The following is a 22,758-nucleotide window of genomic DNA, read 5'->3' on the forward strand; positions in this document are numbered from 1 at the left end:
TATATGTATGTATGAAGTACATTGTTGATACAACATTAAAAGTTTCACCATGAGTTCATAATCTTCAAATTGAAACTTTACAAAAATATATTCCATGTCCGGAAAAGAATTGATGAAAATATGCTTAGACTAATTCCAAAATTTTAAAAGAAGTAATAATAGGTTATATGAATGAGAAGAATTTTATAGAAATAAGTTATTTTAAGAGTCAATAAAAAAACTCAGGTAAAAAAAAAAGAGTCAATAGAAAACATAAAAAGTTAAAATATAAGGCAAATTATATTGTTGATATAATAATATAAATTGATTTAGATTATACCACCTCCGATCTTAATTATAAGACCTCGTTTGTAATCTACAAGTAAAGTCTTATAATTAATAGACTTCCTTTGTAATCTATAACTAAAATCTTATAATTAGAACTGAAAATGTATTATATTTAATTATATATAATAATGAAAATAAAATTAGTTTATATTATATTATATATAATTATATAAAATAACAAAATCAACAAGCCAGGCCTGCAACGGTATAGGCCAGGCTTTAAGTAAAGAGGCCTAGCCTATTTACCTAAAAAAGTTCATAAATTGACCTAAGTCTGGCCTTCATCAATTTATCATACAGGCCAAACCAGGTTCAAAGTAGACCAAGCTGCAAGCCGCTGAAACTGAAAGGCTCCTGCCTACTTCCATCCTTAATTACGCATTGAGGAGAGGATAACAGTTACAAATTCATACTACCACGCCCCAGAAACAGAACACTGAACAAAGACACAAGCCACACACAAAGCACACGCTACAACTGATTATGCTTGCCAACTTTCGAGAGGTTGGTGACTTGATTCTATTCCCCTCCCAGGGCCAAATTCAATTCCAAATTCTCCATGCCTCCTGCTGAACCAAGGAACTGATTTATAGACTCAAAAAGGTTACTTTCCCATTATCAAAAACAACCCTTCATAGCCTTTGACCTTAGTCACCGTACAACTACCCTAATTTTCCACCTTTTTCTCCAAAATAGAAAGTCAAGATTTTGACCCGCAAAAAGCATCTTTTCCTATTTCCCTAATTTTCCAAAAACAATCTTAACACTTTCCCTATGTTCATGTTTTTAAAGGAAGTTGAGATTCACTGGAAACGCATCCAAAGCCTGTCATGTCTTCCCCTGTAAGATTAGAACTTGGAGGACTATATGACTTTATAACTCTGTAAAGTCGGATTTGTTGGCATTATTTCATTCTTCACTGGGGTTACTTTATCTTTTTTGGATTAACACATTGGGTGTGCTTAGACTTATATTTCCACTATAATCTCAAAACAGATCAAAATAGGAGGGGGATGGAGATTTATTTAAAACCAACTCCTTCACAGATCAAAATTATAAACAGGGAAACTTTTATCTTTCTATCCACATATCCTCTCCTAGCTATCCACTCTGGCAGGTGAAAGAAACTTGAGACTGAGAATAGGTAGATTAGCTACTACTACTGCCACAATTATGGATATATAACTTGCTGAGATGAGCAAGAGAAAAGATCACCACTCAATTGCTGGAATTTGAAGTTGTAGACTTGCTTGCCAAATTAGAATCAAGTGAAGGCGGAGGCAGATCATTCTTGAGCAACCCAACATGATCTGCAGAAATATCCATCACCTCGGGCTTGCTCCCATGCTTCCCATCACCCTCTATATCCCTCAGCATCTCCAGAACTTCCTTCATTGAAGGTCTCATATCCTTCAAATTCTGCAAACACTGAAATGCCAGCTCTGCCGCAGCATTAATCATCTTCCTCACCTTTTGATCCGACTCAAACCCCAGCATAGGATCCACCAGCTCATGCAGTGCCCGGTTCTGGATCTTGTTGATTGCCATGGTGGACAGATTGACCTCGTGTCGATGACGTGTGATGTCCACAGCTGGCAATGATGATATCAGCTCAATCAAAACCACACCAAAGCTATACACGTCACTTTTGTCAGTGAGCTTGTAGCACTCATGGTACTCTGGGTCAACGTAGCCTGGAGTTCCTTGTGGGGCTGTGGAAATATGGGTGACATCTTCTGGGAAGAGACGGGACAATCCAAAGTCTGCAACTTTAACAACAAACTGGTTGTCCAGGAGGATGTTGTTGGTTTTGACGTCTCGATGAATGATGTCTGAGGCATGAAGGTACGCCAAAGCACTTGCAGTTTCAATGGCTATGTTCATTCTGATATTCCAAGGCAGCGAGCCTGGCTTTGCTCGATCACCATGAAGATGATCCGCAACTGTTCCATTAGGAATGTACTCATATACAAGAAGGAGTTCGCGACTGTGCCGAGAAGTGCAGCCATAAAGGGACACAAGGTTTGCATGACGCAAGCGTGTCAGGATTTGAACTTCGTTTATAAATTGTTCTACTCTCTTGTAATTGTTCTCGTACAGTCGCTTCACTGCAACATAACGACCGTCCCGAAGTTTACCTGGACATGATACATCATAAGATTAAGGAAAAAGAATAATGACAGTTATGAAATGTTAGGATTCTAGAGGGACCAAATGCGTAGGATTACCAAAGTATACTGTCCCAAAACCTCCATCTCCAAGTTCTCTGGCTGAATCGAAATTGTTAGTGGCCTCTTCAAGTTCACTGTATGTGAAGACAGGGACTCCGAAATATTTACTTGCATTAATCTCAGGATCGTCCATCTTCATGGAGGAAATAGAAGAAGCAGTACGTGATTGTATGTATGACCTTGCATAACCGGTCTTCTGTCGACGTTGATAGAAATAAAAGAGAGTGAGCATGACAAGCACAACGACTGCAGCAGTTACACCCCCTGGAAAACAGAACGGTAATGGCTTTCAGTTAATATAATTGCCAAAGAAACTATGAAACCCAAAGTAAGTCAAGAAAAGAACTAAAAGCAGATCTATTACCTACAATGAATTTATTTTTCAATGAAAATCCCCCTCTTCCTGCAATTATACGCAGAGAAAGCAAAGTGCGGTTAAATACTTCGAAGAAAGAACAAAATAAAGGATACAATATAAAAATTTATCCAATTTAGCCATGGGAAATTATGATATGCATATGAATGCATTATAATGACCGCTAGCTTTTCAGATGGGTTACATCCTTACAGAAGCAGCATAATTTATGTTTATCAAAACCACAGCGTCCACCACCTTTTACACAGTACTGAAAATCAGGTTCAGGTGGGATCCATTTCAAAGCAAACCCCATCTTTAAAATTTCAGTTGTCACTCGTTCGCAACAAGCTAGTTTAATTATCAATACCATTTATGTACACATTGATCCCGTCATTCATAAACTGGCATTTATTGTAGTAGTTTTTATGATATAGTGCCTCCTTTTGAAAAACAGCAAAAGAAAAAAAAAAGAAGAAGAAGAAGAAGAAGATTAGCATCTCATACACAGCCTACTTCGTAAACGGGGTAATCTATAGGTTCTTTGGTACAGTTGTAGAAAAAGACATCTCATGATCCGAGATAAATAGAGATTGAATAAAGTTTTGATTATATGCTGAGGTCGCTTTTGCAGGAAAGCTTCTTTAATCGACAAGATAAAGTGTAAGCGACAAGATAAGATATATATGTAGGTCTTTAATCGACATCAGGGTGCTAAATAATACATCATCCTGCACATCTGTTTTCCTGAACCTCTCAGCATGTTTGCGGACTTGTTAAGGTTTTCTTCATTCTTTCTGGTGGGAGGGGCCAGCAAGGACCAGCCAAAAATCCTCATTGTAAACTATATTCATTATTTTGCAATAGAAGTGGCTACAGCTGATGTGGTTGTAGTTAGATTATACAGAAAAGAAAAAGCACAGGTGATGTGGCCATCGTCCTCAGTAATGGTGGCATCACAATGACACTACTGCGGGGCAACACGTAAATGGCCCCACTCTACCTCCCACTTGAGTTAAATATCTGGCTATGAGGTGCAAGATAAGGAAGACGTGCCAGACTGGAAATATGGAATTCCATGACTTGCAAGTCAAGGCCACTACTTCGTTGACATCAAAAATCTCCAAAATACCCTCAAGATTAAGTAGTTTCCGGACTAATAATTGCCCTCGTTCAGTAATCTTGCCTGGGAAGTCATTTTCTTTACTTTTAATAGACGTCTTAAAGCTATTTTATTGACAATGACACTTAATTAGCTTCTCATAAATGGTTGGATGGAGTACTAGCTTCTCGCCCACGCACACACGGCAAATCCTACTTCAATTCTGCTGGGCAAGAGTTGAAGTTGACTTGGACATTTATCAAGAAAAGTCGTCCATAATTTATGCACAACATAGTGAAGAAACATGTTCGTGGCAGATGCCATCTGACAATTAATATTCAAACTCAAGTATGAATGTGGACCAAAAATTATTAGAAACGTATTAAAACGCACAAAAGAAGAGAGAATAGATAGAATCCCAAGCAAAGAAAAGTTAAATCAATCCTGAGAAGTAAACAGAACGCGGGATGTACGTTCCTTGACCCGTTCAAATCAAAGGTAGAAACAGGGCCTTTCAAATCAAAACTCAGGCTTAGTAAGAATTTATTCCCCCAAATAAACATCCGATAAAAATGAGATTTATATTTATATAGAAAAATAGTTTTAAAATGATAATTATTATTGCCAATTTATAAAATATATTAACATGATATGAATATTTTTAAAAATTAAAAGTCTCCCATACCGCTATAATATCTAAGAAAATTAATAATTTAAATTTTAAAACAATAATAGTTCAGAAAGCAACTATTTTTTCTCCCCAGACAGAAAGCAACTGTATTAATCTTCACCTCTTCCCAAAAACAAAAAAACACTATGTTATGAAAGTTTTAAACAGTATTCCAGGTATTATTTTAATTTTTTTATGGAACAGTATCATTTTAATTTTCATAAATCTATGAACTGCCGCGATGGCCCCACCGGCTGCAAAAGTACGGCCATTCTCGGGTGAAAGAAAAGGAGCGATGGAGGATTACAGGAAGACCTCAACAAGAACAAAGGATGCTGGAAATATCAAACTTGATCGTCCCCGTGAAAACTAAAAGCATAATCGCACGAGAAGATGGGTTCATCGTACCTGGTCAGAAGATAGGTTCCGGCTGTGATTCAGCTGTCTAATTACCAATTAATTGAGTTTCACCGGAAGTGGAAACAAGCCGTTGGGGCGTTTATTCTCTTTATCTTACTGAAGGCAGTCAAATTGAATAAAGGCGTCTCTAAAGTCTAAACTAATAATATGCAATCATCGCAGCACAAGCGCAGCATATAGCTAAGCATAAATATGGCGTGGCAAGCAATAAGCAAAAACTCTGAGACGATAGAAAAGGGGAGAAGAGGAGAGGCGCTTACCGGAAGAACTGGAACGATCGGAAGGACCGGAAGAAACAGAACAGTTAAGAGGATGATACCCATCGAGGCAATGGCAGACAAACGGAGACGTATCATTCGATCCACATTTTCCATGAGACTCCCGACATTTTCCACAAGACTCATCGACATCATACTGCACATGAAACCCTCCACCGAAAGCTGCATGAAGGGCTTGGATTTTATCTGTATACCCATTAGATTCTATTGAAAGCGGCACCTGAACATGATTCTTACAACTGATAGGACTGTACGGGCCAAGTATCATTGCAGGATCGAGATCTTCCGAATAGACAGCATAGTTGTTAGAAAGATAAAGAGAGCTTGTCCGAGAGTCGCATAGAAATTGGACTCCCCCACTCACGGCGCCTGAGCAGCCGTAGAACAGGGTCACGTTCTTCACATATGGCTCATCATTAGGGAAGAGATTGAAACGGGTGCTCACAGAAGTGTTCGTCGTAGAAGAAAAACAATTAACATAGACAAAGCCTGTTCGCACCAGTGTCATCCTGTGAGTGGATGGCTCAATCTGTGTGACATTGAAAATCTGTGAACCGATTTGAATGGAAGGGAAGTTATGTTCATCTTGGGGACAATCTAGGTGGAACTCAGGCCTGCCACAATAACTTTCGTCTGACCAGAAGGGGTAATCGATATTTCCAAGTTTTCCACAAGGGGATGGTTCGCACTCCCCGTATCCCTTCTCCGGTTGAGAAAGGGAAAGTGGGAAGGATGAAAGGAAGAAGGAGAAGGCGAGGAACTGCATATAGGCCTCCATTGTTAACTCCCTGGTCGATTTATGACAGCATGCAGGCTAGGCTAGCTCTGCATTTATCAGTCACAGCTTTTGGGTCAAGGCAGACTTTGACTTCACAATGGGAGGCTGCGATCCTCTATCATCATTCATTTTCCTGATTTTTCAGGGACAAAACGCCTCAAATCCTAAAAATCCTATCTTCCTCCACTTTTTTTTTTTCCAGTCTTGTCCCGCAGTGTATAATTCTATTTCCGATACCTAATAGAAAAATTAATTAACTACTTTAGGTATATAAAAAAACTAGTTAAATTAGTTATTTATAATAATTAAGTATTATTATTTCTAAAATATTATTACTAATCAAATATATTGATTAGAACTATCATTATTATAAGAAATATTTTTAAAAAATTAAATAAATATGAGAGACAAAATAAATTAGGATCTTATATTTATAATCAAAATAAAATCTAAACAAATTCTTATATTAAAGATAAATAGTATATAAAAAGTAGGTGTTGACTATTCAATGCGTCCTCCAGGCGGCCACAAGCGAAAATGTCCTCCTTGCAAATGCTCATTAGGAAGCAACCACTCGCTTTCCCCTCTCCATTTTCAGACTATTTTAATGGCCCCCCTTCTTAACTTCCATTGCTCTTTCTAACAACAATCTCTTTTTTTTTTTTTTCCCTCCTGATGTAATTCAAAGTATCTCCAAATTACTCTGTACTTGAGACTACTGATTCACTATAAAAACCAATCTTAATACTGAAATGATACCATTAAATTCTTATAAATTATGTATACCAACACTATTAATAATATTTTTATACCGATAAAATTGAAATATTTTATAATTTAATAAGGAGTCACCATTTAAGTATAATCACATTAGGGAAATTTTCAGTTGTAAATGAAGATTAAGCATTGTCTTTCCTAAACGTGATTTTATATCTCCATTTTACCTATTACAAACTTGCTCCTTTTCCCGGTTCAAAGGTTTTAAGGTTGGTTGTATATACTGTGTTGATATAAAATATGATATCTATTCAAATTGATAATTAAATCCACCTCATTAAATTTATTTTGAACGTACTACAACCAAGAAAAGTTGGATTACTGGTAAATCAAAACCCAACCGGCAACTGAGCTGGGTACTATAGAAGACCAATCATATACGAGCAAACAGGGCGACCAAGCCCTTGGTTTGTTGCATCATGGATGGGGTATTTATTGGACTAATAGCTTTTAATTATGTTAAGACTTTTCAACTATCAAATGTTCCCAGCGAACAAGCTAAAGCCTTAACAAGGTGAAAGTGAATGAACTGAAATAACATAAAGAAAAATCTAACTTCCTAAGAATGAATCAAGAGTGCCTCAGAGTCTCCTTAGTGACATCGTCAGCTCTTGTTCATGGAGGTTACTAGGTTTTTCTAAAGGTGTAACAAACCAAAAAATTCTATGACAAGAATAGAACACTAATTTGCATGTCGCAGAGCAACTACAGGGCCTAATAGAAGGAACAGAGAAAGAAGCCATGAGAATGAAACACATGAAGGTGAACCTCACTGTGTAGTACTAGTATACTGGCAATCGATTCAACAGAAATTCCAAAAAGAAATCTTGCTTTTCTGTATCATCTCTGCACGAGGTGTTGTTCCGGCCGATGGAACACCCAGGGCCACAGTCATAGAATATGGTCATGGTCACAATGGTTGGGTCGAAAGGAAACAGAGTGGCGTCCAAAGAAGTGTTGGTGAAGCAGAAAGAACAATTGTCGTAGTTTGGGGTGTCCGTTCGCACCATTTGATGATATAACAAGAAGGATCGAAATCGATCAAGCTGAAGTTTTGGGAGCCAATTTGAATGGAAGCCATGTTAGGAGACAGGCACGTGATTTCGAAACCATCTCTCCCACAATAATGGAATCGGTTCCCTCCCCGGAAGGGGTATGATATTTGTGATCATCTTTTGGACTCGGATTATGGCAGAGCCGGTGTTAACAAGAGGTAGAAGAAGAAGAAGAAGGAGTTGCAGAGTGTGCATGGAAGCATGCGATTATGGGGATTCCTTACGTTAGAGAATAAGAGTGTCTAGTGGTGTTTTCGATAACCACTTATTGTGACAGTCACAAGAAAAGAGAGGATGAGGAGAAGAGACAGAACCTCATAGAGTTTCCTACTTTTTCTACTTTCGATGCTTTGTAACTTTGTTGCTTAGTTCAGTTCTTTCCTAAATGTACGTCCTACTCTGCATAATACATTATGCTAAACCTATACCAAATTATTAAACCATATTGAATCAGTGAATCTCATCTCTTTCGTCATTTTCATCATAACACAAACACACTACTCTTCCCATAGCACAAAATTAGCTCGATTAGATTAAAATTTTTATTTATTCAATCTCATTCCTAAGATTTAGCGAGCGTAGATGAGCTAGACCATGAGATCAAATTTGAACTAGCAGCTCTACTAATGAAAACACAGTAACAACAATATCGTGAAGATATGAAGTTCATATTTTGGTGCTTCCTAAAACGTGATGCCCGATAATTATTTAACACAGAGCTGCCTCTTCTTCCTTAATTTATTTTTCCTAAATGTCCTATTCTGCATATTATAATATGCTAAACCAACCAATTCAATTAATCTGTGAAAGGGGAAAGCCACCTAACCTGTTTAAGAAAATCAAACGCTACCATCCAAAACAAATTAGGATCATCATTTTGTGAAGCTGGGAAGTAGAAAACATACTCTGTTGTGGCTGCAACAAGGGTTCTGGTGTTGGTGCCTCTACTGGGTCATCAGGAAAACAAAACCCATGTTGTTCATAGCTTTGATTAGGACATAAACATGTGAATCTACCAAAACTTACATCGTACCCACATCTCCCACCTGAAATTCTGCAATCTTCACACTGCCCTTCTTCTGTCAGTTCCCATATAACCTCAAAACCTTGACCTATAATATGACTAGGATCTATAGGATTTTTTCTATGATCTTCCCCCGGGGCCAAATTCAATTCCAAATTCTCCACACCTCCTGCTGAACCAAGGAACTGATTTATAGACTCAAAAAGGTGACTTTCCCATTATCAAAAACAACCCTTCATAGCCTTTGACCTTAGTCACCCTACAACCACCCTAATTTTCCACCCCTTTCTCCCAAATAGAAAGTCAAGGTTCTGACCCGCAAAAAGCATCTTTTCCTATTTTCCTAATTTTCCAAAAACAATCCTAACACTCTCTCTATGTTCGTGTTTTTAAAGGAAGTTGAGATTCACTGGAAGCGTATCCAAAGGCTGTCATGTCTTCCCCTGTAAGATTAGAACCTGGAGGACTATATGACTTTATGAGATAACTCCATAAAGCAGGATTGGTTGGCATTATTTCATTCTTCACTGGGGTTACTTTATTTTTTTTGGGATTAACACATTGGGTGTGCTTACACTTATAGTTCCACTATAATCTCAAAATAGATCAAAATAGGAGGGGGATGAAGATTTATTTAAAACCAACTCCTTCACAGATCAAAATTATAAACAGGGAAACTTTTATCTTTCTATCCACAAATCCTCTCCTAGCTATCCACTCTGGCAGGTGAAAGAAACTTGAGACTGAGAATAGGTAGATTAGCTACTACTACTGCCACAATTATGGATATATGACTTGCTGAGATGAGCAAGAGAAAAGATCACCACTCAATTGCTGGAATTTGAAGTTGTAGACTTGCTTGCCAAATCAGAATCAAGTGAAGGCGGAGGCAGATCATTCTTGAGCAACCCAACATGATCTGCAGAAATATCCATCACCTCGGGCTTGCTCCCATGCTTCCCATCACTCTCTATATCCCTCAGCATCTCCAGAACTTCCTTCATTGAAGGTCTCATATCCTTCAAATTCTGCAAACACTGAAATGCCAGCTCTGCCGCAGCATTAATCATCTTCCTCACCTTTCGATCCGACTCAAACCCCAGCATAGGATCCACCAGCTCATGCAGTGCTCGGTTCTGGATCTTGTTGATTGCCATGGTGGATAGATTGACCTCGTGTCGATGACGTGTGATGTCCACAGCTGGCAATGATGATATCAGCTCAATCAAAACCACACCAAAGCTATACACGTCACTTTTGTTAGTGAGCTTATAGCAGTCATGGTACTCTGGGTCAACGTAGCCTGGAGTTCCTTGTGGGGCTGTGGAAATATGGGTGACATCTTCTGGGAAGAGACGGGACAATCCAAAGTCTGCAACTTTAACAACAAAATGGTTGTCCAGGAGGATGTTGTTGGTTTTGACGTCTCGATGGATGATGTCTGAGGCATGAAGGTATGCCAAAGCACTTGCAGTTTCAATAGCTATGTTCATTCTGATATTCCAAGGCAGCGAGCCTGGCTTTGCTCGATCGCCATGAAGATGATCCGCGACTGTTCCATTAGGAATGTACTCATATAGAAGAAGGAGTTCGCGACTATGCCTAGAAGTGCAGCCATAGAGGGACACAAGGTTTGTATGACGCAAGCGTGTCAGGATCTGAACTTCGTTTATAAATTGTTCTACTCTCTTGTAATTGTTCTCATACAGTCGCTTCACTGCAACATAACGACCGTCCCGAAGTTTACCTGGACATGATACATCATAAGATTAAGGAAAGTGAGTATTGACAGTTATGAAATGTCAGGATTCTAGAGGGACTAAATTCACAGCATTACCAAAGTATACTGTTCCGAAACCTCCATCTCCAAGTTCTCTGGCTGAATCGAAATTGTTAGTGGCCTCTTCAAGTTCACTGTATGTGAAGACGGGGACTCCGAAATATCTACTTGCATTAATCTCAGGATCGTCCATCTTCATGGAGGGAACAGAAGAAGCAGTACGTGATTGTACGTACGACTTTGCATAAGTGGTCTTCTGTCGACGTTGATAGAAATAAAAGAGAATGAGCATGACAAGCACAACAACTGCAGCAGTAACGCCACCTGGGATACAGAATGGTAATGACTTTCAGTTAATGTAATTGTCAAAGAAACTACTATAGCGAAACACAAAGTATGTTAAGAAAAGAACAAAAAGTAGATCTATTACCTACAATGACTTTATTTCTCATTGAATGTCCTGTTCCAGCAATAACACACAAAGAAAGCAAAGTGGGGTTAAATACTAGCTAGAATCTGCATATTAAGAAAGAACAAAACAAAGAATACAGAGATAAAAAGTTATCCAATTTAGCAATGGGAAATTATGACATGCAGATGAATGCATTAACATTTACCAGTAACTTTTGAGATGAGTTGTATACTTATAGAAGCAGCAGAATTTATATTTAAGAAAACCACAGCGTCTACTACTTTTTACAGTATCAAAAATCAGGTTCAGGTGCAATCCATTTCAAAGCAAAGCCCAAGTTTAAAATTTCAGCTGTAGCTCGACAAGCTAGTTTAATTATCAATACCATATATTCACACATTGATCACATCAGTCATGAGCTGGCACCTATGGGAATAGTTTTTACGATACAGTGTCTCCTTGTGAAAGCTGCAGGGGGGGACGATGATTGACATCTCTTACAAAACCTACTTCGCAAGTGGGGGAATCAATAGGTTCTTTGGTATAATTGTTAGAAAAAGACATCTCGGGTCCTAGATAATTAGAAATTGAATAAAGTTGTAATTATCCTTGAGAGAAGGGATGGCATTTTTCCTAACACATTTTTATCTTGTCGATTAACGAAGCTTTCCTAAAGAAGCTTTTGCAGGAAAGCTTCTTTAATCGATAAGATATGGACAGGTCTTTAATCGACATCAGGGTGCTAAATAATATTATTTCTGATTTTAAATATAAGAGTTAGTTAACGATTTAATTTGATTATAAGACCCTAATTTATTTTGTCTCTCATATTTATTCATTTTTTTTCAAAACAGTCTCATGGTGGTTATTGTATATGTTAAAAGGTTTTTATTCCAATGAATATAAATAATAAAGGCATTTTAAAAAAGATAATATTTATTAATTACAATAACTAATATAATTTTCTTAATATTCGTAAATTAATTATCTAACTTCTATATTAAAGACCAGAGCTAATAGATCATCTTGTATATATGTTTTCCTGAACTTCTTGGCATCTTTGTAGAATTGTCAAGGTTTTCTTCATTCTTTCTTGTATATATATGTTCATTATCTTGCGAAGTTGCAATATAAGTATGGAGGATCCATCTGATGCGGTTGAAGTTAGATTATACAGAGAAGAAATAGTAGGAGTGATGTGGCCATTATCATCGATAATGGTGCAGGGCAAAACCTAAATTGCCCTCTTCACTATTGTTCCCCACTCTGCATCCCAACTAAGTTAACTATTTGGCTGAGGTGCAAGATAGGGAAGACGTGTTAGACTGGAAACGTGGAAGACGATGACTTGCAAGTCAATGAAACTACTTGGTTGACGTCTAAAATGTCCAAAATACCCTCAGTATTAGGCAGTTTCCAGACCAATAGTTGCCCTCGTTCAGTAATCTAGCCTGGACAAGTCATTTTCTTTACTTGGAATGGACGCCCTAAAGCTATTTTATTAGCGATGACCCTAAGTTTCTTATGAAGAAAATTTGTCCATAATTTATGCACAACACCGTGAAGAAACATGCATGTTCCGTGGCAGACGCCATCTGACAGTTAGTATTCAAACTCAAGCATGAATGGTGAACAAAAATTATTAGAAATTTATTACTAAGGAAAAACACGCAGAGAGAGAGAGAATAGAAAGAATCGTTGAAAAGAAAAGTCAAACCAATCCTGCTGAGAAGTAAATAGAACGTGGGTTACGTTCCTTGACCCTTTCAAATTATACACAAGCCTGGTAAGAGTTTCATCCCATTTGAACTCAAATTAATTATGGCATCACATGATTTGTTACTGGAAAAATTGAAGTGCAAAATAACACTCTCTATGAAATAAACTTGCGATAAAAATGAGATTTAGGATTTATATGAAAAAATAATTAAATATTTTTAAAATATAATTTTATTAAAAATACAATTATTATTGAAAATTTATAAAATTATAATAAATAATTTTAAAAACCATTATTTATTTTTTTAAAATAACAAGTCTCCAATGCTTTTATCATATGTAAAAAGCTAATAATTTATAATTTCAAAACGCATCAATAATTTAGAAAGCAACCACATTAAGTTTAACTTCTCCGGGAAAAAAAACTAATTTTTGGGGAAAAATTTTTGCCAACATCATTTGTTAAAGTTTAAACACCTTTTTTTTGGGGAATGGAAAAGTATTATTTTGATTTTCATAAATCTATTACGGGCCAGTCCGGCACGACCCCGCCTGGAAAGGCTCGGCCATTCTCGGGGTGAAATTAAAAGAGCGATGGAGGATTAGTGGAAGACCTCATCAGCAACCAAGGATGCTGAAGGTGTCAAACTTGATCATCCCAAGAAGAGTTAAAGCATGGAAGCAAGAGAAGATGGATTCCATTTTATTGAGTTTTACTGGAAACAAGCCGTTTAGGCGTCTATCCCCTTTATCCAATTGAAGGCAATCAATTTGAATAAAGGTGTCTCCATACTAATAATTAATACGCAATAATCACAGCCTCAAGTACAGCATAGCTAAGTATGAATTTGGCAAGTAACGAATGCACAGAGAGATCATAAAAAAGGAAAGAAGGAGGTGAAGAGGCGCATGCCGGAAGAATCATTTAGGTTGTAATGCACAAGAAACTCTTGACCTAAAGCTTTTAGTGGGTCGTGGTAATAAGTTTCTATTGAAACCGGCACCTGAATATGATGCTTACACTTGTCAACAAGGTAGGGGTCATTGGCGACATATTCCGGAGCAAAAGCATAATTGTTAGAACTGGGATTGGAGCTTGTCGGTGGCCGGCATGGGAATTTGATTCCCCCAAACGGTTGGCCTGGTGGGCAGTCGTAGAATAGGGTCACGTTCTTCACAGATGGCTCGTCGTAATGGAAGAGATTGAGCGGGGCACTCACAGAAGTGTCGGACAAATGTGAGGAGGAACAATTATCATAGACAAAGTCCGTTCGCACCAGTGTCATCGTGTGAGAGTCTAGATTAATCCATGTGACATAGAAAGTCTGTGAACCGATTAGAATGGAAGGGTAATCATACTCATCATGGGGACAATTGAGCCGGAACCCATGTTTGCCACAATAATCGGGTCGAATTGTCTCTGACCAGAAGGGGAAATCGATTTTTCTTACTTTTCCACAAGGGGTTGGGAGGCACTCCTTGCTTGGTTGAGAGCAGGAAAGTGGGAAAGAGGAAAGGAAGAAGGAGAAGGTGAGGAACAGCATATAGGCCTCCATTGTTAACTCCCTGCTTTATGACAGCATGCTGCCTCAACATTTATCAGTCCCAGCTTTTGGTTTTGGGTCAAGGCAGACTTTGACTTCACAATGAGACGCTGCTATTTTTCTTTGATTTTTCAGGAAGAAACCTCCTCAATCCTAAAAATCCTCTCTTCTTCCCCATTTCACAAATAATATAAAAAAGAGGGTGCTGACTATTCAATTCCTCCTTCCAAACACTCAATGAGGAAACAACCACTCACCTCCCCTTCTCCGTTTTCATACTATTTTCAAAATGGCCCGACTTGTTAGCTTTAGTTACTCTCTCTAACAAAAATCTCGTTGCTGAAATGATACCATTATAGTCTTCTGTATACTAACACTACTATTAATATTTTTGTACCAATAAAATTGAAATATTTTATAATTCACTAAGGAGTCACTATTTAAATGTGGTCACATTGGGGAAATTTCCAGTTGTAAATGATTAAGTTTTGTCTTTTCTAAATGTGTGGTTTCATATTTCTGTTTTTTTCCTATTAAAAACTTTTCTCTTTTCCCTATTCAAAGTTTTAAGGTTGATTGTAGATGTAGATACTGTTTTGGTATAAAATATGATAACTTTTCAAATTGATAATTAAAGCTACCTCATTAAAATTTAATTTGAGCGTACTACAACCAAGAGAAGTTGGATTACTGGTAAATAAAAATGAGCTGGGTACTATAGCAGATAAATCATATAGGAGCAAATAGGGCGACCAAGCCTTTGGTTTGTTTCATCGTGGATTGGGTACTTTATTTGACTAATAACTTTCAATTTTGTTAAGACTTCAACTATCAAATATTCCTATCGAACAAGCTAAAGGCTTAATTAACAATGTGAAAGTGAATGAACTGAAATAAAATACAGAAAAATCTAACTTCCTAAGAATGAATCATGAATGCCTCAGAGAGTCTCCTTAGTGACATCATCAACTCTTGTTCGTGGAGAGTACTCTAAAATCTATGATTCTCTGTTGGAAACTAGCAAGGAGTTTTTCTAAGTGATCTCTAAAGATGTAACAAATCAAAAAGGCCTATGACAATAACAGAACACTGATTTGCATGTCGCAGAGCAATGGCCTAATAGAACGAACAGAGAAAGAAGCCATACTTGCAAAAGCAAGACAGGCCAAATCATAAGGTCCGTCTGATTTGCAAGTCGCAGAGCCATTCCATTTATTTTTTGCAGTTGCTGTAGTCTGCAATATTCTGCACATTAAACGTTATCCAAAGGAGTCTTCAACTATGCAATGCCACCAAAAGGGTCCACAATGACACTCCATGTAACTGGCTCCTGAAGTTGAACCCGACAGTGTTCAACAAGTTCTGGGAATCGAGGCAGCAGAAATTGACCCAAAAAAGCAAGCTTTTTCTCTATCATCCCTACATGTGATGTTGCTCCAGCCGATGGAATACCCAAGGGCACAGTCATAGAATATGGTCATGTTCACAACGGTTGGATCGAAAGGAAACAGAGTGCTGTCCAAAGAAGTGTTGGTGAAACGGAAAGAAGAATTGTCGTAGGTTGGGATGTCTTTTCACACTATTTGACGATAAAACGAGGGGGATTGAAATCGATCGAGCTGAAGTTTTGAGAGCCAAGTTGGATGGAAGCGATGTTAGGAGATACGCACGTGATTTCGAAACCATCTCTCCCACAGTAATGGAACCGGTTTCCTCCCCCGAAAGGGTACGATATCTGTGATCAGCTTTTGAACTCGGGGATCGTGGCAGAGTCGGTGTTAACAAGAGGTAGAAGAAGAAGGAGTTGCAGAGTGTGCATGGAAGCATGCGATTATGGGGATTCCTTACGTTAGAGAATAAGAGTGTCTAGTCACTTATTATTCTGACAGTTAAAGGAAAACAGAGGATGAGGAGAAGAGACAGAACCTAACGGAATTAAAATAATTATTTATAAAAAATTTAAAAAAATAAATCTTGACTATCTAAATCTCATCTGCATGATCCAGTTAAGATGAGCTCTGAATGCTCATCCTTAAGATGAGCACCTAAACTCATTTCAAACCTAACAGAATTTTTTACCTTTTCCTATCTTCAATGCCATGTAACTTGGTTGCTTAGTTTAGCTTTTTTCCCAGATGTACATCCTGCTCTGCATAATACATTATGCTAAACCGACGCCAAAATATTAAACCATGTTGAATCTCATCTCTTTCATCATTTTCATCATAACACAAACACACTACTCTTCCTGTAACAAAATTAACTCGATTAGATTAAAATCTTTATTTATTCAATCTCATTCCTAAGATTTAGGAAGCGTAAATGAGCTAGAGCATGAGATCAAATTTGAATTAGCAGCTCTACTAATAAAAACACAGTAACAACAACGTCGTCAAGATATAAAGTTCATATTTTGGTGCTTCCTAAAACGTGATGTCCAATAATTATTTAACACATAGCTGTCTCGTCTTTCTTAATTTATTTTTCCTGAATGTCCTATTCTGCATATTAGAATATGCTAAGCCAACCAATTCAATTTAATCTATGAAAGGGGAAAGCTACCTAACCTGTTTAAGAAAATCAAACGCTAGCATCCAAAACAAAATAGGATCATCGTTTTGTGAAACTGGGAAGAAGAAAACATACTTTGTTGTGCACTGCAACAAAGGTTCTGGCGTTGGTGCCTCTACTGGGTTATCAGGAAAACAAAACCCATGTTGTTCATAGCTTTGATTAGGACAGATACATGTGAATCTACCAAAACTTACATCGTACCCACATCTCCCCTGAAATTCTGCAATCTTCACACTGCCCTTCTTCTGTTAGTTCCCATATAACCTCAAAGCCTTGACCTACAATATGACTAGGATCTACAGGATTTTCCATGAAACTTCTCGCTGCCTCCCCAAGAATAGGAACTGTAATACTAATTCCGCATCCCAGAGCACTCCAGTTAAACCATCTGTCGCTGATCAGCATAAAGTATGCTTTGCGAGGATTTCCACTTACGGGGCAGTCAAATATCATGTTAGTCGATAAATTCACAGGAGGAGGCGTGTAGTCTAAAAATTCAGAGTCATATAATATGGTAGGGTTTACATTACTGGAAGTGTAGTTGAAGAAAGCATAAGCCAAGGTGATGTTGTTGGATTCGTTCGGACAGTCGGTGCCCCACAAATCCATCCTTGTTATTTTAAGAGTTCTTGTGTTTGAATTGACATCGATGACACGAAAATTCTGGGACGCGATGTGCATAGTAACATTGTCTCCTTCACAATCCAGCTTGAAGCTTGGATGCCCACAATACTCAGGCCGTGAATCGAACCAGAATGGACAACTAAGGTTGGTGAAGTTTCCACAGTTAAACGGCTCGCAGGCTGAGAACTGTTCATCAACAATGGCGAAATATTCTGGGAACAAGAGAATGAAGAAGAGGAAGGTCTTGAAGAGGAGGAGTTGAGAGGGAAGAAGACAATTAGGAGGACCCATGTACGGCATGATTGCAACGAAGCTCTGTGTTTGAATGGCCGATAGCGATGACGAGAATATAATTAAATCAAAGTCAAACTATAAACCCTGCATGTAATTGGCCTCATGAGGCTCAATCTAGATGGCTCTAACTCCTTGAAGGGCACACGAATTGGAGACAGCTCATATATCCACTAGCTTCACACCTACTGGTTTGGATTAATACGAATATTATGAATGACGCAGAAAACGTGGAAGACCATTCCATATATAAGACTGGACTTTTATACAACATTACGGCGTATGACCAAATAATAATAATAAAAAAAGAGCACGAGGGGTGATTTTAAGACGAAGGTTGATGGAAGAGATGAAGGGTTCTCTCTGTTGCTAATTATTTTGAAATAATTATCTCCCACATAAAATAATGTGTCATTTGTTGGTAGACATTAAACAAAACGAGTTTTATATACAAGCGGTCCGTCAAATGTCATTTCAAACTGCTGACCATTGTATATTCCTTATTTATTAGTCATATGGTCAAAAGTCAAGGCATCTAATTGCCCATTTATCTATTAGTCGTCTTTTTAAAAATATCAAAATATGGCTCTTTTCTCACCAGCAATTCCTTTTCTTTTTTTGGTTTCTTTCCAATAGGGCTCTCGATTAGGCTATTTCGTTTCTATTTGGGCCTTAGCTATTTTGGACTTCCACATGTATTAGGTCAATAATTGGGCTCCACATGTTAAAGAATTCGTCTGCCGCGTGAGATCAAGCAAGACTACAGAACACAACTTAGCCAGAGAGTGGTCCCAATTAGAAAACTCAATCTTACGATAGTACCAGTCATTAGTCGGTTTGAAATTTGAGCTTCCTATATGTTAAGGCACAGTTTCATCAAAACCGCTTCATCATCTACACGTAACTACTACCATAGTTTTCACAGGGCATACCATGTCAGAATAAATAGTGCTAATAATTTACCTTTCATTCCATGTGCATACAAATTAATGGCAGATTTCATTCATGCATGCAACAACAACAAGAGAGCAAGAGAGAGAGAAAGAGACTATTCAAATCAAAGACCAAGGATATGACGGTCTAAATTCTCCGTGAAATCAACAACAGACTGCTGAAAACTACTTGCTATAAATTGCTTATTAATATGAAATTTAAGCCTCGCACTTCATTTATGTGCAAAGACACTAACAGGAAATTAGAGAGAGAAAGATATGAGATGCAGATGGGATCAATTACAAGAAAGAGAAGTTACCTTTGCTGCAGCTTTTGGTTGCGATACTGCCATCCCCGCAAAAGCATAGCGCCTGATGATTGGTTGGATTGCGCCCACAAAGTCCTCCAGATATCTCACACTCAGAGCAATCCATGGCACTCCGCCAATCAAGCACAAAGCCCTTTTTCATAACTTCACGAAACCCAGTTGCCAAGGTATCACTACTGATCTCTTCCTGCTTCACCACTACTACCACCACCTTCTCCTCACATTCTATATTCAACCCATATGTGTCCCACGACGTCGTCTCGACATATGACTGCTTCGATCCTTCATTTTTCAAGCACCGTATGGGGTCGGAAGGAAGATTATTGACTTTATTAGATACGCTGCAATTGAAGTAGAAAGTCAGGTTCATATTCAGGTGATTATTAACACTCAGTGGGAGGTTTCCTAAGCTAACATTTTGGCGTGCTCTGGGGCAGGTTTGGTCCACCACATCCGTGTCCACAAGTGTTACTGTATAATTATGGTAGTTTATATCTGTGACATAGTATGTGTCGTTTGGAAGACTCATGATGGTTCGGCCATGTTTGGAGCATTTGAGACCAAAATCAGGGTAGCCGCAGTATTTTTGGGTGGAAGTGTTGTTCACCCAGAAAGGATACCGAATGGGAACTCTATCACGGAACCAGCAGGGGGGGCATATTGAAGAAGATGACACTTCCGCAATACTGTGCGTGAGGCAGAAGAAGGAGAGAGCGGCAATGAAGTACCGGGGTTTTGACATGATAATCTGTCACCAACTGCTGCTAAAAAAAATATGTAAAGACGGTTCAATATATAGATCTAGACACAGAAGGACAGAAAAAAGAGGACCAATTTATAGTGCTAGTGTGAAAAGAATCTATATGCTCTAAGAAAGAGGGGAAGGAAAGTCTAGAATGATCATTTCAGGGGAGGAATAAAATAAACTAGATTTACTTTTTATTCAAATAAAAATGAACTGGTATATGTTTGTAGGAAGTTTCTGTGTGCATGAATTGGGTTGAACGTACGAGAAAGATAGAAAAAAAGTTGGTAAGACTGAAGACCCGGTCCAGCTGAAAGTTGGAAGATATATTTTCCAAAGATGAGATGGCTACTTGTGAGACAAGAATGAAAGTAGAAATAATAATAATAAATTGAAGTTTGAAGAGTAAAATAAGGGAAAGCGCGTGGGCGACACGTTCATTTACTCATAACGATTGTCCGTTTAGGATATGATAAAGCAATTTGAAGGATATTGAGTGCACTTGGACAAGTGGGAAGTGAATAAATAATGTGAGATTTGTTGGGGCAGGGGAAAACGGTGGATGTGCACCAATAAAGAAATACACAAGTGCATCCGGCGGTAGTATGATATTCACTAAATTAATCAATCGTTCAATCTGTGGGCTGGGTTGGTCCTTCGTTGGGTGTCCTCCATATCTGCAAGACTTCAGTTATATACGTCAATACGTGCATTGGTTATGCATTTATTGATAACACTAAATAATATATTTATGTAGAAGTTGGAATTTCCAAATGATTGCGCTTTGTTACTTCTTATCCATCCTTTACGTTTTACTCCCCCGGTGTTATTTATGGCAGTAGGACAAGATTTTTATTGGTTCCCTTCATTAAACTTTAACAAAAATAAATGTAAATAGTTATTTTTCAAAAAGCATATATATATATATATATTTAATAGAGATAAAGCTATCATGTTATTGTATTTTTTAAAAAAATTAATGTAATTTAAGATTTTTCCTAGTCTATTAAAAATGCCCCTATAAATAAAATCAAAAGAGTAAGCCTTCGAGGAGTCACTCACCCAGTGTTTAGTATGAGGGAAATGAAGTAGAGGAAAAATTTTAATGAGTTAATTAGAGAAGTGGGGTATTAAAATTTTAATAAAGAAAAGATGTAAGATAAAATAATAATAAAAATCAATTAAAAACTTTTAACCTCACTTCTTTAATTTTTGAAATCGAGCCTATTAAAACGTTTCTTCCTCGCCCTTCTCCTTCCCTCCATTTCCTTCATGCCACACCACCCTTAACCAGACCAATATAAATATATGCTTAGAGATAATGTGCAGAGCGGAGGATTATCATCCAGAAAACATAACAAACCATAATAGTAGATCATGATACCAGGTTAGCAGCACTTGATTGCGAAAGGCTTTTTTTCAGGTTAAGGTGTAATTTTAGTAAGACAGTTTATCTTAAGGACATTAGACATCATAAAGTTTATCTCTGTACCAAAAATATATATAAAATTGTTAAAAGGGAGCATCTAGTATTACGCCACTAACGTTCATTAGTACACAGTTAGTGAAACCAATGAAGTTAGTTTTTTAAGGTTTATTTTTAACAACAAAATTTACGTCAAGAGACACTGGGCACTACAAGTTTACTTGGATGCAAAAATATACATAAATTTTCTAAAATGGGAAGAAAAAATAACAAAATTCATCAACTTCCATAATAATCGTTAGTTGACTTTACTCTTTTAAGTTCCACTAAATATCAAATTTCTCTCCATTCATTCCTACACCCTCCTTTTCTTAGTATAATAGACTAATTTGAAAAAATTAAAGAAATTAAATAATTGTTTAATTATAGCATATATTATATGATCACTCTAAAATATTTGTATGCATTATTAGATTATATATTAGTATATAAGCCAAGGAAATTAATTCGTAGAAAAATGATAAATATAATACTCTAAAGTAATTTATTTAATTCTTTAACATCTTCAAATTAATTAACTACGTCTATATTAAGAACCAATGATAGTATTTGGATACAAACAATGAACTTTGTATTTTAGAAGGAAAAGATGACATCTTGGGTAATACATATAAAAAGCTTGGAAGCTGAGAAATAACATGCCAGGGAGTGTGTACTAACTATGATGAGAAAAATAGGGGGTGGACTTAGAAGTAGGAATTGATGGAGAAAAATGCAACACTTGGTGAGACCAAAAGGATATGTAAAGTTAATAGATGTTTTATTAGAGTTGATAATTTTTTTTATTTTTTATTTTTTTAGAAAGTTCATGTATATTTTTACATCTAAGTAAACTTATGATACACAGTGGCTTTGATGTAAACTTTATTGTTAAAAGAGTTAATTAATCTACGAGTCCTTATAGTTTTAACTAGTTTTGAATCAGATCCTTATAGTTTTTTTCTTTTTATCAAATCCTTATACTTCACATGTTTTTAATTAAGTCTTGTACTTATTTTTCTTTTTATTAAGTCCTTATAATTTCACTAAATCTTTATAAGGTCCATGTAGTTTTTAATTTTTATTTATTAATTAAATATAAACTTAATTAAATAGATTAATACTGAATATAAAATATTAATAATTAAATTAAATTAATAATTATACAATAAAAATAAGTAATATAAATATTAATTCAGGAAAATTTTTCGGAACAATTAAATTTTTTGTTGAAAAAATAAAATTATTATAATAATTCATTATTTTTAGAATATTATTGTTTATAAACTAATATTAAATAATATATACTATTTTATGTTTATAGAA

General features: G+C 36.9%; 1 protein-coding gene across 1 annotated transcript; it reads right to left on the reverse strand.

Annotated features, from left to right (window-relative positions):
• Positions 1-1,351: 1,351 nt before the first annotated feature.
• LOC114760333 (LEAF RUST 10 DISEASE-RESISTANCE LOCUS RECEPTOR-LIKE PROTEIN KINASE-like 1.2) lies at positions 1,352-19,783 on the reverse strand. The gene is made up of 4 exons (XM_028949595.1): positions 19,214-19,783; positions 2,923-2,961; positions 2,556-2,822; positions 1,352-2,465 (listed from the first exon to the last, which is right to left on the reverse strand). The coding sequence occupies exons 1-4, from the start codon at positions 19,749-19,751 to the stop codon at positions 1,546-1,548; spliced, it is 1,764 nt and encodes a 587-aa protein (XP_028805428.1). The 5' UTR covers positions 19,752-19,783; the 3' UTR covers positions 1,352-1,545.
• Positions 19,784-22,758: the final 2,975 nt, after the last annotated feature.

This window comes from Neltuma alba, unplaced genomic scaffold, assembly GCF_004799145.2.
Source record: "Neltuma alba isolate B1F8T4 unplaced genomic scaffold, ASM479914v2 tig00010970_pilon, whole genome shotgun sequence".
In the NCBI taxonomy this organism is placed as follows: Eukaryota; Viridiplantae; Streptophyta; class Magnoliopsida; order Fabales; family Fabaceae; genus Neltuma; species Neltuma alba.